Raw genomic sequence first — 15,991 nt, forward strand, 5'->3', positions numbered from 1 at the left:
AATGGGAAAGGTAGCTGGTGCCACCTAATGGTCATATGCTGCACTGCTTTGCACTGTACAGATGCCCGTATCTTCACAGTAATTACTACACCGACAGTATACTCTGCTATAAGTTGTTACTGCCTGCTAAGAACATATACACAGCCAAGCAGCAGCAATTGTGCGATATGGGTGAATTGCAGTGAACGCAGTTGAGTTACACTGAATGTAGCGGCCACACAGCAACACAATTTCCCCCTTCACAGGCTTTAATAGACATTGTTGTTGTTACTCAGTCGTTAAGTTGTGTCCGACTCTTCGTGACCCCATGGACCATAGCACGCCAGGCCTTCCTGTCCTCCACTCTCTCCCGGAGTGTGCTCAAGTTCATATTCATTGCATCGGTGATGCTATCTAGCCATCTCATCCTCTGCCGTTCCCTTCTCCTTTTGCCTTCAATCTTTCCCAGCATCAGGGTCTTTTCCAGGGAATTTTCTCTTCACATTAGGTGGCCAAAATATTGGAGCTTCAGCTTCAGTATCTGTCCTTCCAATGAGCACTCAGGGTTGATTTCCTTTAGGATGGACTGATTTGACCTCCTTGCAGTCCAGGGGACTCGTAAGAGTCTTCTCCAGCACCACAGTTCGAAAGCATCAATTCTTCGGCGCTCAGCCTTCCTTATAGTCCAGCTCTCACAGCCATACATTACTACTGGGAAAACCATAGCTTTGATTAGACGGACCTTTGTCGGCAAGGTGATGTCTCTGCTTCTTACTATGCTGTCTAGGTTTGCCATAGCTTTCCTCCCAAGGAGCAAGCGTCTTTTAATTTCATGGCTACAGTCACCGTCTGCGGTGATCTTGGGAGCCCCAGAAAGTAAAATCTGTCACTGCTTCCATTTCTTCCCCTTCTATATGCCAGGAAGTGATGGGGCCAGATGCCATGATCTTAGTTTTTCTAATGTTGAGTTTCAAACCAATAGTTTAATGTTAATAGACATTGCCTACATTTTAAAAGTTTTCCCATTGCAACTATAAATCTAGAAACCTGATGGGAATATCTCTTTTATTATAAGATTCTACCCTAGAGACCATGCACATTGTGATTACACATTTCTAGACCTTCTGAAAATAAAACTAGGTAGGTTGTGAAAATTGCATTTCTGTTTGCCACATGGTAATTTCCTAATTCATTCTCTAAAAAAAATAAAAAATAGAGATCTGATTAGCGAGCTATTTTACTCAAAGCCTGCTGGCTGCCCTGCATGTAAGGGCTGCATATTACATGCTCCTTTGTTGAGGAATGCTGTGAAGAATAGGTAGCTTCCAAAATCCATCTATTTAAAATACTGTTTATTTGTGATTTAACATTAATTAGCATTACATCTATGAGCAATTTCCAACAACATTTATATATCTTTTTCCACAGGACACAGAGTTGGCTGGCTCATTCTTTATGCCAAAGCAAGTAAATAGAGGCATTAGCAAAAAAAAAAAAAAGGTGCAAATAGTTCACGGTTGCAGTTTTTAAAAAATATTTATGCACATTGCATTCATTTAGATATATTTTTTAAAAGTTATGAAAAGCATAGTTCACAGGTTACTGTTTCTACATATGTTGTAATACAACAAAAAATGTAGAACATAAACAAAGTTAAGCAACTTAGAGATTCCCACTATTTTTTTTAAAAGAACACACTGATTCCAGTATTTTGAGATATCTAGGTATCATTTCCAGAGTCACTCCAGCGCTGCATTGTCACACTTACACAGTCACAGCTAACCAGCCCTGTAACATGCTATAGTCAATTTTTGCATGCCAAACCACGCCCCAGCCATATTTAACAATCTATATACGGTATATATTTGAACTGGAAATCTGGGAGTCACATTGATATTTGAGGTGTATTTGCTCTTGTGGCTATTGATGTACAAAGGCTAGTTCAAAGCCTAGGTTAATTTCATGTTTAGTGTGTATTTACAGGTTTATTTGTGTTTTATGTCCAAAGCAAAATAAAACTACCAGCAAAGAGGAATAAGTGGCAGGACCAGCACATACAACGCCAGTTTACTTGGTTCTACAATTCTTTGAGAAGGCAAAACTCAGATTAAAATGATCCTATTAAAACCTATTACAGCAAGGGGGGAAAGTGTGGCACTCCATATGAAATCCCTATACATTATTTTATCATTTTAAAATATGAAACTGCTGTTCAGTCAATTTAATAAAAATACCCCCAAATCCATACCATATATTTTATGAAAAATAACCCACAATGTACTACTCTTTACCTCCACCCCTTTATTCTTTCCATTTCACTTTCCCCTTTTCAGTTTTGGCTCCTTCATTTGGCTGTGGGCCTTTCCAGATGATCAGTTCGTAGTGCAACATGTATGCAGTTGCTTCTAATTTGTGGCGTGGGATCCAGACTTGATCCCACAAGGAAACACAACTGTTGTGGGGATATTGCATTTTGCCAGCATACAGATGGCAAGAGCGTCACTTCAACGACGTTGTTCTTTCCCCAGCTAGTGTGGGGCCATTGCCGCTTGGGAGTACAAGTGTGACTGGCATGTGTAGTGCCAGTTATGTGCTACTAACCAGCAGCACAACCCTTTGTCCCATGACCTTGCCATTCTGTGACTGCAGCACCAGCACTCTGTCTGCAGAGGGAGCTCATACAGGACCTGAAACTGAGTACCCCAAGGCAAAGAGTGGGGAAGGCCCTTGTGGTTTTAACTTGACCAGCAAGTCCCCAAGACTGTGCCTTGAGACTTTAGCTGGGCTTGCTATAGGAGTAAGCCAGAAAAGCTAAAATGAAGCTGGGACAGGCTTTGAACTGATCTCCTGGATAGGCCTTACATCAGCAAGATTATTTTTCTTCATTCAATAGCAATACCATGAGGAAAAAATATAGCAAGATTTAAACCTGAATCCAGTTAAATTTGTATGCTTTCAACATCTGGTATCAGAAGTTCTGGATTCCCGAATTATCTTTAAGTATATTCTACGCCAAGCATCCTTAAATACGTTCTACTGTTAAATGCTTGGTTTACATGCCTATAATACTTTATACTGAGTGGTATACAAAAATTTCAACATATAAAATTCTTTTTCTGTTTTGCCATAATTAAACTAAGTTATCAATGTTAAGCGTATAAAATCCCCTTTATTGAAAAATAAGGGCTTTCTCCCTGCCCCCCAACTGATAGAATAAAAAAAGTTTTCAAAAATTATATCTTACTAAAATGAAATATTTGGCAAAAGTTATTGTTGATGAATGCAATCTTTACAGAGTCTGTAAAATTCCAAATGCAATTCCTTTTACAGGTTTCCCCTCTAATATTATGTGCCAGTGTATAATAAATGACCTACTCTTGAAAAAGGTGTAGTGAGAAGCACCCTCTGAGGCAGGGGCAAAAGAAATACTATGGTCAAGATCACAATACGAAGAAGTATCATCCAATTACACAGTGAGGCAGTAGATTAAAAACAAACATTATCTGATAACTCAACAGCTACCTTAGTGAAACTGTGCTGAAGATTTTATAATCAAGAAAAATCTCCATGTGTAACTTGCTACCATAAGGATATCTGAAATCACTATAGTGCTATATTGGAACACCTGCTAGTGTTAGTTTGTGGTGGAACTATTCCATATTTCAAACCCTTATCGGAATTCTTACTCATACTAATTAAGAGATGAATTCTTTGCTTAATTAACATAAAAACTGTTTCTAGTATTTTTTTCCAGTTCTGTTCTTCAGTTAAGGCCCAGTTTCCTGCACAACCCTACCTAACTTGACCATGTTAATGGCTGACTAAAACGTGGGTTTGAAATGTGCAATGTAACCTCAGGCTTCCACCTTTTCCTTCTTTTTGTTCTTTTTTAAGAAAGATGGAGTGCGGAATTTCTTCTTCTTCTTTGATGGTGACTTCGACGGAGAGCCTTCAGGGGACAGGGCCTCCTCAATCTTTTCAGAGGTCTTAATTGTAATCTCTACATTTTCTACAGTACTAGTGGTTAACTGGCTGACTCTCTGTGCAAGTTCCTCTTCCACATCATGTGCATCTTCTTTGCCATTCATCACCACAACTGGGAGCTCAGGAGAGATGAGGTTAGCATCCTGTAGGTAATCATCATCATTTTCTGGAGAAAGAAAAGGGGGAGGTGTTTTACTCTTTGTTGCATTAAAGGTTATGCAGCAATTCTACAACGAGCTCAGATGCAAACTGTAGATTTGGGGCCTTGAGACAGTAAAGCCAGTATTTGGGACTGGGCTCCTCCTACCCACCGCCCCCAGAAATGTTCACTTTCTTCCCTTCGTTGTTTCTTTTTAAATACAAAGAATACGGAATTTAACTCATGGGCAAGATTAATTGCCAGACACCCAAAATCAAGGTTTTTAGCCAGTCCTGACCTGAACACAACTAGACACTTACAGACTGTATCTCTGATTAGAATATGATGTAATGACAATCCCACCAGAGCAACATCATGGCCTGTTACGTTAGCCTGGGTGTATAGACCAATGTACATATATAATTCTGGGAAAGAAATGTGGATGCATTTCCCCCCCAAAGATACAAACACAGATTGGTGCTAGAACAATAGATCAATGTAATGTTGAAACTGTCTGTAAGTGACCTGTCCTGAAAAATGAATGAGATTACAGCCAACTTCTATCCAATAATTCATAGGGAGAAGGCACTGGATCCCCTAGTTATGATAAATCCAGAAGGATTCTTAAAAGATGTGGAAGTCAATAAAATAAAATCCTAGCCTTCACTTTTAATTCCTTGCATGAACTAAGAAATTAAAAAAAAATAATTGGCCAGGAAGAATATAACAGGCTCATGATATTGTACAGGACGTTTACATTGTATACCTTCTAATTTGTCAGGGACATTTTGTGGGGACTGTGTTTGAGAGTTAATTTGTGAAACAGATGACCCATCATCTGAGAATAATTCCTGATCAGCATCTGTAGGACAAGAGCTTGAGTTAGTAAAAGCCATGCCAAAATAAACCAAACAGAAAAAGATCAGTGTATGTTAGTGCATACAAAACACAAGCAACTCTGCTAGCACTGATCCGATCATGCTAATGTTATAACACAGAATTAGATTATAGTCTTATCCTATTAGCAACCTATAATTATTAAATGTAAAATACACCAAAATGGTTCCAAATATTTAGAAGAAAGCATTCCATGAGAACATACTTTGGTTTAACCATGGAACTGTTACTATACAAAATAGACAGAACAATCTATGCAACATTAGTGCTGGAAATGCTAGTGTTAGACAATAGCAAGTTAGTAATTCCTGTATTATTAAAGACCCTTTTCAGATGCTTTGAATGAAGATGGGTGAAAAAGTTTGTTGAAATACAATATTTTTACCTTTGAATCTTTATGCTTTCAAAAATAAGAAATTGGCAAGTTAGAAGATTGCTAGCTGTAATACTAAGATCACAGGCAGCATAACATACTATTGTCAGACTGTTTTGCTAGAAAAAAATGATGATTTAAGAAGTCTTACCTTTTATTTTGCTGATTGCACTGTTGAACAAACCTGGTAATAGTTTCTAATTTCTTTCAATGGATGTGTAAGACTTTGTTTTCAAATGCAAACATACTCTTAGACTAGTAACACGCAAAAGCAATACAACTGTTCAACAGATTGCACCAAATATATGTAGCCATATTTCCTTTCTATATAAACCCCTTTATAGAACTATGAAATATAACAAGTACCCATTTTTATGCTGCATATTTCAAGACTACTAGATGCATGGTCCAAGAGCTGGGAAGTGAAGGATAGCTGAGGGATGACAGTTAAGAGGGACAGGTTGGGTCAAGAAATGTTTTCGCTTTTTGGAGAATGGGGTGATGGTTTCATGCTTGATTGCAGTGGGAAACAGATCTGGAGGACAGCAACATCATGGTTTTGTGGAGGGTGGAGATAAATGATGGAGGAGATAGCAGCCAGGAGCTGAGAGGAAATATGGAGGGCTTAGATGAAGACCATAGGGAGGCCATCTTATGTAGTAATACTGTGGGTCAGTACAGGTTGGTAAAGTGATTGTAGTATATTGCTTCAATTTTGTAACTGAAACAATAATCTGGGCAGAAAGCATGTGTGTATGAGAGAACAGTAGTCTTCAGTAGTGTATTAGAATGCATTGTTTACATATAGAACACACAGATATATCCAATTATGAAGTCTGAGTAATGGTTGTTCTTCTGAAGTTGTATAATGATGAGTACCAAGATGGAAATCTTGGAACACTGATGGTCCATCTGATGACCTGGACATCAAAATTATATTCCTTTTTGAGTTACAAATCAGATTTCATTTCAGTTTTTAATCTCCATTGATCTAAGCAGATTCTAAGGGTTGTGTAAGGTTCAGGGTTTACTGGTCACAATATAAGGGGGGGAGGGGGGTAAACACAGCTCCTCTACAGGTTGAATAAACAACACTAGTAGCCCAATCTCTGTAAGCACCCTAAGACTCATAAAAGAATGAGTGTTCTTCCTAAAACACAAATAAGTGAAAACCTTTAAAAGTGACTGAATCTGTCATTGATAATGTAATAGCTTTTAGTCTAGGAATTTCAAACATTCAAAATTCAGTTCAATTATGTTAATTCAAACTTACTCCACTAAAACAAAATGTTCAGGTGATCAGAACACTCACCCTCCACTCCTTGCTGCTTGCGTTCGATTGTCCGCTTGTACTCTTCCAGTTCCTTTTCAGTGAGATGACTGAATGGATTGGGAGGTGCTGGTGGGGCATGCTCATCTTCTTCAAACTGCATGGGCTGGAAGAGGAAATAAAACGTTTTAAGGAGTAGAAAGCAACTCCCAAAAACAAACATACTAAACAGTTCCAAATCTTCCTATTGTTGGTGATAACATTCCTCAAAACAAGAATCTGAAAGAGTGAAACAGTTAAAAAACAACTACCATTACATAAATTTGCCTTAGTTAATAGGCACTCAACTACTGTAAAAGCAGTTTACCTATGTGCTGTGTGAAGAAGTACTTAATTTTATCTGTCCTGAATCTCCCACCATTTTGCTATTTTGGATGACCCGGCATTCTAGTATCTATATACTATGCATATTTTTATACACTTCTATCATGTCCCCTCTTACTAGGAGGGGAGTTGCTCCAGCCCTTTGATCATTTTGAGCCCGTTCTGCTCCCTGGTATATTGGGGAGCTGCGGTCAATGAAACAGGCTGGACGTCGGCTAGAGCGCAAATGGCACAAGTCTCAAAGTGAAGACGACTGAGCATGCTCTAGAGTGCATAATTGTGCCTACTGCATGGCAGTGCGGGCAGCAAATGTTTATTTTGCCGCCTCCATTGCATCCTCAAGCTGTCCAGCGGAGCTCTTCCGGGTGGTCCGGCAGTTGTTAACATCTTCCCCAGTAAATGGGGCCCTGGCCCCATCGAGGACCCGCTGTGACCTTTTTGCATCACACTTTGAGGACAAAATCGCTTGTCTCTGCAGCGACCTTGATGCTGTTGTTAGTGCAGTACCAGTCGAGCTGTCTGATGCCACCATCTGCCTGATTTTGTGGGATCAGTTCCAGTTGTTAAGGCCAGATGATGTGGACAAGATGCTTGCAATAATGCGACCGAACAGGTGCCCTCTTGATCCCTGTTCCTCCTGGCTAATAAAAGCTAGCTGAGGGGGTATGACTGGGTGAGTCCAGGGAGTGATAAATGCTTCCCTACAGGAAGGGGTGGTCCCTGCTGTCCTTAAGGAGGCAGTAGTACGACCACTCCTGAAGAAGCCCACTCTGGACCCAACGGTATTAGTTAACTACTGCCCAGTTGCAAATACCCTTTTTCTAGGGAAGGTACTTGAGAGTGTCGTGGCAGACCAACTGCAGGCACTCTTGTTGTTGTTGTTGTTGTTCAGTCGTGTCCGACTCTTCGTGACCCCGTGGACCATAGCACGCCAGGCCTTCCTGTCCTGCGCTCTCTCAGAGCATGCTCAAGTTCATATTCATTGCATCGGTGATGCTATCTAGCCATCTCATCCTCTGCCATCCCCTTCTCCTTTTGCCTTCAGTCTTTCCCAGAATCAGGGTCTTTTCCAGAGAGTTCTCTCTTCGCATTAGGTGGCCAAAATATTGGAGCTTCAGCTTCAGTATCTGTCCTTCCAATGAGCACTCAGGGTTGATTTCCTTTAGGATGGACTGATTTGACCTCCTTGCAGTCCAGGGGACTCGTAAGAGTCTTCTCCAGCACCACAGTTCGAAAGCATCAATTCTTCGGCACTCAGCCTTCCTTAGAGTCCAGCTCTCACAGCCATACATTACTACTGGGAAAACCATAGCTTTGATTAGACGGACCTTTGTCGGCAAGGTGATGTCTCTGCTGCTTACTATGCTGTCTAGGTTTGCCATAGCTTATCTAGACCCATTTCAATCTGGGTTTCATCCTGGTTACGGGACTGAATCAGCCTTGGTCGCTCTGATGAATGACCTTTATCGAGAGAGGGACAGGGGCAGTGCAACCCTGTTAATTCTGCTCGATCTCTCATCGGCTTTTGTTACCATCGACCATGGTATCCTCCTGGATCAACTCCGTGGGATGGGTATTGGAGGCACTGTGTTACAGTGATTCCAGTCCGACCTACAGGGATGATTTCAGAGAGTAACATTGGGTGACTATTCCTCGGCCCCTTGGCAATTGAGCTACGGGGTGCCGCAGGGTACCATCTTGTCCCCAATGTTGTTTAACATCTATATGAAGCCCCTGGGAGTGGTCATTAGGGGATTTGGAGCTAAATGCCATCAGTATGCTGATGACACGCAGTAATGGGCTGGATGAGGGGGCCAATAAACTAAAGCTGAATCCTGGCAAGACGGAAGCCCTGTGGGTGAGTGGTTCCCAGGTCTGGGAAATAGGCTCATTGCCTCTTCTGGATGGGGTTGCATTCCCTCTGAAAGATCAGGTCCGTAGTCTGGGGGTACTCCTAGATCCATCATTGTCACTGGAGGCCCAAGTGGTCACAGCAGCTCGGAGTGCCTTTTACCAGCTTCGGCTGGTTCGCCAGCTACAGTGTCAGGGTGGACACTGAGCCCATAGAATCCCAGAGTAGTTCTGATTCTGAGGAAGAGCAGTCGCTCCTGGGAGAGGAGCGCGCTCCTCTTTCCCAGGACCAACAGCTGACGGAGATTCCTCCCACCAGCATTCCTAGTTTAGTTAGCAGTCCAGGGAGTAACCGAGCACAGATAGCAGACTTGGTGGATGCGCGACGCAGACGCAGAGAGCGGCGCCAGATGGAGGGCGCGGAAAGGAGGCGTAGTGCCTGGCTGGCGCGCAAACAACGGCTGCGCCCAGAGGATCCAAGGGAAAAGGGGAGGGACTCTCCCTAGTCCTTAAGTTCAGGGATCTGCCAGTAATTCCCTTTCAAACGGGGACCAACTGTTCCAACTTAGGGCATAGGTATTGTGCTGCTCAGATCTAGTTGCAAACAGTATAGTTGTTAAGTTGTAAAAGAAGAATAAAGCTTTGAAAGGAATCCCTTTGTCTGTGTCTGGATTTAGCTACTGGATTAGACTGAGAGAGCCCTCCAAGGAGCCCTTGACATACGGCCTCTCCTGGCCAGGGATAGCTTGACCACGGTGGGACAGGCATTAGTAACCTCAAGCCTAGATTACTGCAATGTGCTCTATGTGCGGCTGCCATTAAGGATGGTCCGGAAGCTGTGCACAATGCAGCAGCTCGGCTGTTGTCAGGAGCTGCGCCTTTTCAGCGTGTAACTCCTTTGCTGAGGGAACTGCACTGGCTGCCTATTCGCTATCAGGCCAGGTTTAAGGTATTAGTACTAGTGTACAAAGCCCTAAACAACTTGGGACCAAGATACCTGAGACAGCGTCTCCTTCCTTACCAACCTGCCTGGTCACTGAGGTCATCAGAGGGCTTGTTCCTGGTGGTTCCACATGGACCCATGGCCCAGTTGGAGTCCACCAGGAAAAGAGCCTTCCTGGTGGTCCCCTTCCTGTGGAATTTCCTGCCTTTAGAGGTCAGGCAGGCGCCAACATTGTGTTCCAGGGCTATATTTCCTGGAAGATGGGCTGTTGGCTAGGGACGGGCTGCACCTCACAAAGGATGGGAAGAATGTGTTTGGCCACAGCATGAAGAACTTCATCAGGAGGGCTTTAAACTGAATCCTACGGGGAAGGGAGATGTAATGTTGGGGGTAACAATGGACGTAGGCGCATGCACTGCAATGGAGAGAACAGCTCTCATAGCACCCAATAATAGTCTTCAGACACATGTAGGAAGAAAGCCAGACTATGAAGCACATGGTCTTCGATGTCTATATACTAATGCCCAGAGTATGGGAAACAAACAGAACAAACTTGAACTCTTAATACAAGAGGGAAATTATGACCTGATAGGTATAACTGAGAATTGGTGGGATGACTCTCATGACTAGAATACAGCAATTGAAGGATATAACTTGTTCAGAAAGAACAGGAGGAACAGAAAGGGAGGTGGGGTTGCACTGTATGTGAAAAATACATATCTCTGCACAGAAATACAGGAGAGGGAGCTTGGTAGCCCCATCGAGAGCATCTGGGTTGAAATAAATGGAGCAAAGAATAAAAGGAACCGGGTGGTCGGAGTCTGCTACCGGCCACCCAATCAAGGAGAAGACGAGGACGAAACTTTTGAAAAGCAAATAGCCAATGTTTTAAGGAAGCATGATGTAGTAGTAATGGGGGACTTCAATTTCCCCGATATTTGTTGGGAGACAAATTCTGCAGAACATGGCCCCTCCAGGAAATTCCTGACTTGTGTGGCGGATAACTTCCTCCTACAGAAAGTAGAGGAAGGAACTAGAGGATCGGCTATCCTTGACTTGATCCTAACCAACAGAGATGACTTAGTGGATAAAGTAGCAGTTACAGGAAGTCTGGGGGAAAGCGACCATGTTATACTTGAGTTCTTGGTTCTAAGGGAAGCAAAAGCCGAGTGTAGTCAAACGCGTACCCTGGATTTTAGGAAAGCTGATTTTAATGAACTCAGAACAATGATCAGTAAGGTCCCATGGCAAGCGACGCTAACGAGAAAAGGAGTCCAAGACGGGAGGGAGCTTTTAAAAAAGGAAATTCTCAAGGCACAATCACAAACAATTCCAACAAGAAGAAAAGGTGGAAGACAACAGAAGAAGCCAATGTGACTTCACAAAAAGCTTAGGGATGACCTGAAAACAAAAAAGGACACATATAGGAAGTGGAAAGAAGGCCAAGTAACAAAGGAAGAGTACAGGCAGATAGCACAGAATTGCAGGGATGGCATCAGGAAGGCTAAAGCTGAGAATGAGCTGAGGTTAGCAAGGGATGCTAAAAACAACAAAAAGGCTTTCTTCAGCTACGTGCATAGTAAAAGGCAGAGGAAAGAAATGGTGGTTCAGCTATTAAATCAGGATGGCAAAACGATAACAGAGGACAAAGAAAAGGCAGAGGTGCTTAATTCCTACTTTGGCTCAGTCTTCTCCCAAAAGAGGGTCTATAACCCCCCTGGCAAAGGCGAAGTACAGGCTGAAGGGGCAGGACTGCAGCTTGAGATCAATAGGCATATGATCAAGGAACACCTAATGACTTTGAATGAGTTCAAATCTCCAGGGCCAGATGAACTGCATCCTAGAGTAATAAAGCAACTGGCAGAAGAACTTTCAGAACCGCTGTCTATTCTCTTTGAGAAATCATGGAGGACGGGGGAAGTGCCAGATGACTGGAGGAGGGCTAATGTTGTCCCTATCTTCAAAAAGGGTAAAAAGGAGGAACCTGGGAACTACAGACCAGTCAGTCTGACATCAATCCCTGGGAAAATTCTGGAGCAGATGATAAAGGAATCCATCTGGAAGCACCTTGACAACAATGCCGTGATTACTCGAAGCCAACATGGATTTGTCAAAAACAAGTCCTGCCAGACAAATCTGATCTCATTTTTGATCAAGTAACCTCCCTTGTAGACCGTGGGAATGCTGTAGACATCATATACCTCAACTTCAGCAAAGCTTTCAACAAAGTGCCCCATGATATCCTGATGAGCAAATTAGCTCAAAGTGGGCTAGATGAAACAACGATCCGGTGGATCCACAGTTGGCTACAGAATTGGACTCAAAGAGTGCTTATCAATGGGACCTTCTCAAACTGGGGAGAGGTAACAAGCGGGGTACCGCAGGGCTCAGTCCTGGGCCCAGTGCTCTTCAACATTTTTATTAATGACTTGGAGGAGGAGGTGCAGGGAATGCTGATCAAATTTGCAGATGACACAAAATTGGGCGGGATAGCTAATACTTTGGAAGACAGAAACAAAATTCAAAGTGATCTGGATAGACTGGAGCGCTGGGCAGAAAACAACAGAATGACATTTAATAGGGATAAATGCCAAGTTCTGCACCTAGGAAAAAGAAACCAAATGCACAGTTACAAGATGGGGGATACGTGGCTCAACCACACTACAAGCGAGAAGGATCTTGGAATTGTTGTCGATCACAAGCTGAATATGAGCCAACAATGTGATGTGGCTGCAAAAAAGGCAAATGCTCTTTTAGGCTGCATTAATAGAAGCATAGCTTCCAAATCCCGGGAAGTCCTAGTTCCCCTCTACTCAGCACTGGTTAGGCCTCATCTGGAGTACTGTGTCCAGTTCTGGGCACCACACTTTAAGAAGGATGCAGACAAACTGGAGAGGGTTCAGAGGAGGGCAACAAAGATGATCAGGGGACTGGAAACAAAGCCCTATGAAGAGAGACTGAAAGAACTGGGCATGTTTCGCCTTGAGAAGACTGAGGGGAGATATGATAGCACTCTTCAAGTACTTGAAAGGTTGTCACAGAGAAGAAGGCCAGGATCTCTTCTTGATCATCCCAGAGTGCAGGACACGGAATAATGGGCTCAAGTGACAGGAAGCCAGATTCTGGCTGAACATCAGGAAAAACGTCCTGACTGTAAGAGCAATACGACAATAGAATCAATTACGTGGGGAGGTGGTGGGCTCTCCCACATTGGAGGCCTTCAAGACGAGGCTGGACAGCCATTTGTCAGGGATGCTCTGACTTGGATTCCTGCATTGAGCAGGGGGTTGGACTCGATGGCCTTGTAGGCCCCTTCCAACCCTACTATTCTATGATTCTATGATTCCTTCCGGCGCCTCCTGAAGACGTTGTTATTCCAAGAGGCCTTCCTTGCATGACCAGCCGTGGTTTGTTAATTCCATTTTGTTGGGGCTTGTCTTTTAAAAAAAATGTTTAACTCTTTTTTAAAAAAATGTTTTAACTCTTAACCTGTTTTTTCTTTTTCTTTTACCATGTTGTTCACCGCTCCGAAATCTTCTGATGTGGAGCAGTATATAAATATTGTAAATAAATAATAATAATAATAATTTTGGTTGCCCTTTTCTGCACCTTTTCTAGCTCTAAAATATCCTTTCTAAGCTTTGGTGACCAGAACTGTACACAGTATTCCAAGTGTGGTTGCACCATAGATTTGTATAAAGGCATTATAAAATGGCATTTTTATTTTCCATTCCTTTCTTAATGATCCCCAACATGGAATTCACCTTTTCACAGCTGCCATGCACTGGGTCAACATTTTCATTGATGCACTGGGTCGAGAGTGTCATTGAGCTGTCCATCACAACCCCAAAATACCTTTTCTGGTCAGTCACTGTCAGGTCAGAACCCATCAGCAAATACGTGAAATTGGGATTTTTTGCCCCAATGTGCATCACTTTCCACTGGCATTTACTGAAGTGTATTTGCAACTTCAATTCCCATTCCTCCAGTTTGGAGAGAAATTTTGGGAGCTTTTTGCCATCCCTTTTTGTTTTAACCACCCTAAATAATATGGTACCATCAACAAATTTGGCTGTCTTAATTACTGAACATATGGAATGGTGCTTTAATCAGCGCAGTGTGCCAACTTTAAATCAAAACAAAATGTAATTATGAACACCAACTTCTTGGTTTGAGAAATCTTGCCCAGAAAGTAATAGAAAGCAAAGAGTAGGTCAGTTCATTTGTACCCAACTTCTCCTTTGTTTGAAGAGGCTTACAAAAGCAACAAGATAAGAGTCATGCAACAAGACTGAACTTAAAGTTTAAGCACTGAACATTTCAAAAGTTTTTTTTTTTTTCACTCAGACAATGGATAGACTTACAGCACTGGGCTTTTTATCCACCACTATCCCAGCAAGCAGCTGAGACTGTGGACCTGCGGTCTTTAGGTCATAACGATTTTGCTCTCGAATCTGGAAAGAAAGCAAAAAGGTTTTGAAAGTACTCATTCTCTTTACTTCACAAACACACTGAAATATTAGGAATTCCAGACTTGATATGGGATGTAGAAAACAGATATTAGGGCTAATCTGTCACCCTACCGTTATTTGCTTTTATTCTGATCAATGTAAAGTGCTTGCAAATCCTTAAACAATGGCAATATAGATTATTTGCTTGAACATGCATTTTGGAATATTATCTATTTGCAAAATGTATGCCAATATTAGCCTGAATTATTAGCCTTCCTTTCTGCATATTTATGTTTCTGAATCAACCGTAGTGAATTTGATAAGAAGCAGGCAGTTCTTATGCAAGGCAAGACATATATTTACACTTTAAGGTTCTCTCTAAATATGTTAATATATTATCAGTCCTGCACATCATCTGCTGTAGAGTTTCTGCTTAGCCTTAAGCCCACCCTTCCAGCTTAACCCAACTCCAGTCTCAAGCTGACATTAATCATTCTCCTTTGTGAACTACAGTCCTGCTGATTCTGTTGCCAGCAGAGCATTTGGAAACCCAAACAGAACTTCTGTAATCACAACATGCTCTGTCTTTTGCTGCAGCTAGCTGCCCTGGTTATACAGCTCTGTGGTGTACAGCTGATGACAATTATGAAAATATACTGAAACACAGCCTCTCACTTTGACACTCTAAAAGCTCAAGTCTGCCTGAGAAAGCTGCGTGTCTAGAACTGATAATACTATTCTAAGCTGACGTCTGGGTGACACTGCTGTGTTGATCCTTTCCAAGAAAGACAGCAATCTCTTCTGAACCAAGTTGACTCCTCAGGATTGTGGCTTAGCCCTTTGATTGCTAGCAGATGTGAAGTAAGAAATTCCCAGAACGTCTAGATGAACCTTCTTGTATTTGGCAGAACAATCATTTCCCAGGGTGGAGCTTGAATTTGTATGAAAAATCAAATGCACTGAGGACAAAAAACAGCCAGGAGTCTGTGCTTACAAAGAATCTCTTGTCATTATTCCTCATTGCCATTGTTAAGTACCCTAGCTGACTGGGAACCAAGCAGGCAGAAAACAGCAGGGTTTAGGCTACCAGGGTAGACCATCTCTTGTGGAAACTGTCTAGCTCTTCCTTGAAAAGTGAAAAGGAAGAAGGAAAGTCCAAAATATTGCAATGTTAAGAACAGCATAGAAGAAAATATCACTTTAAATACTTTTCTTCAGAATCAGAATATGCATTTTTGATGGGAATTTAAAGCTGAAGAATTTCCCAGAACAAAATTATGGAAATTTTTTAGCAAGTGCTAAATACTCTGTTTTACCCCAAGGCTGCCTTCAAACTACCAGTAAAACCTATAGTTTTAATGCTATTCAAACAAACAGGATAATTTAAACATAGCCCTTTCATGACTGTTGTCAAGAAACAAATAAGATATATCTTCATGAAATCTGCCATACCCTATTTCTGTTTTCCAATACATCACTTGGATTTGTATTCAGAGGAACGAACTGGTTTGGATCTTCAATTTTGATTGGAGTTCCTCCACTAATCTTAGATGAGTCTTCAGCTTTTATCCACTTGGGAAAGAAAAAAAAAGTAGTAAGAAAAGAGGAGATTGTGCTCAAGGGAAGGAGTCAGTTTAGTGGCTGGAGAGGGCTATGGGGAGTTTTAGGAAAATAGGGTTTATATTCAGCTATGTAAATGGCCTACTAATAGTTCTTTGCC

At 42.0% G+C, this 15,991-nt stretch overlaps 1 protein-coding gene across 50 annotated transcripts in view; it reads right to left on the bottom strand.

Moving 5' to 3' along the window:
• Positions 1-1,316: 1,316 nt before the first annotated feature.
• ADD3 (adducin 3) overlaps positions 1,317-15,991 on the bottom strand; it is a 196,205-nt gene continuing 181,530 nt past the window's right edge. For 28 of the 50 annotated variants that reach the window (XM_084846323.1, XM_084846345.1, XM_084846327.1 and 25 more), the window contains 4 exons: positions 15,724-15,843; positions 14,185-14,274; positions 6,685-6,808; positions 1,317-4,129 (listed from right to left, as the gene is read on the bottom strand). In XM_084846323.1, the coding sequence (XP_084702449.1) occupies positions 3,834-4,129; positions 6,685-6,808; positions 14,185-14,274; positions 15,724-15,843 (630 nt within the window). In that variant the 3' untranslated portion in view covers positions 1,317-3,833. Of the gene's footprint in view, positions 4,130-4,868; positions 4,965-6,684; positions 6,809-14,184; positions 14,275-15,723; positions 15,844-15,991 lie in introns of all 50 variants that reach the window. The other 22 variants (XM_084846304.1, XM_084846314.1, XM_084846299.1 and 19 more) reach the window with 1 other exon arrangement.

The sequence above is a fragment of the Heloderma suspectum genome, chromosome 3 (genome assembly GCF_057233095.1).
Source record: "Heloderma suspectum isolate Gila_16-S chromosome 3, 16-S_ref, whole genome shotgun sequence".
Lineage (NCBI taxonomy): Eukaryota > Metazoa > Chordata > Lepidosauria > Squamata > Helodermatidae > Heloderma > Heloderma suspectum.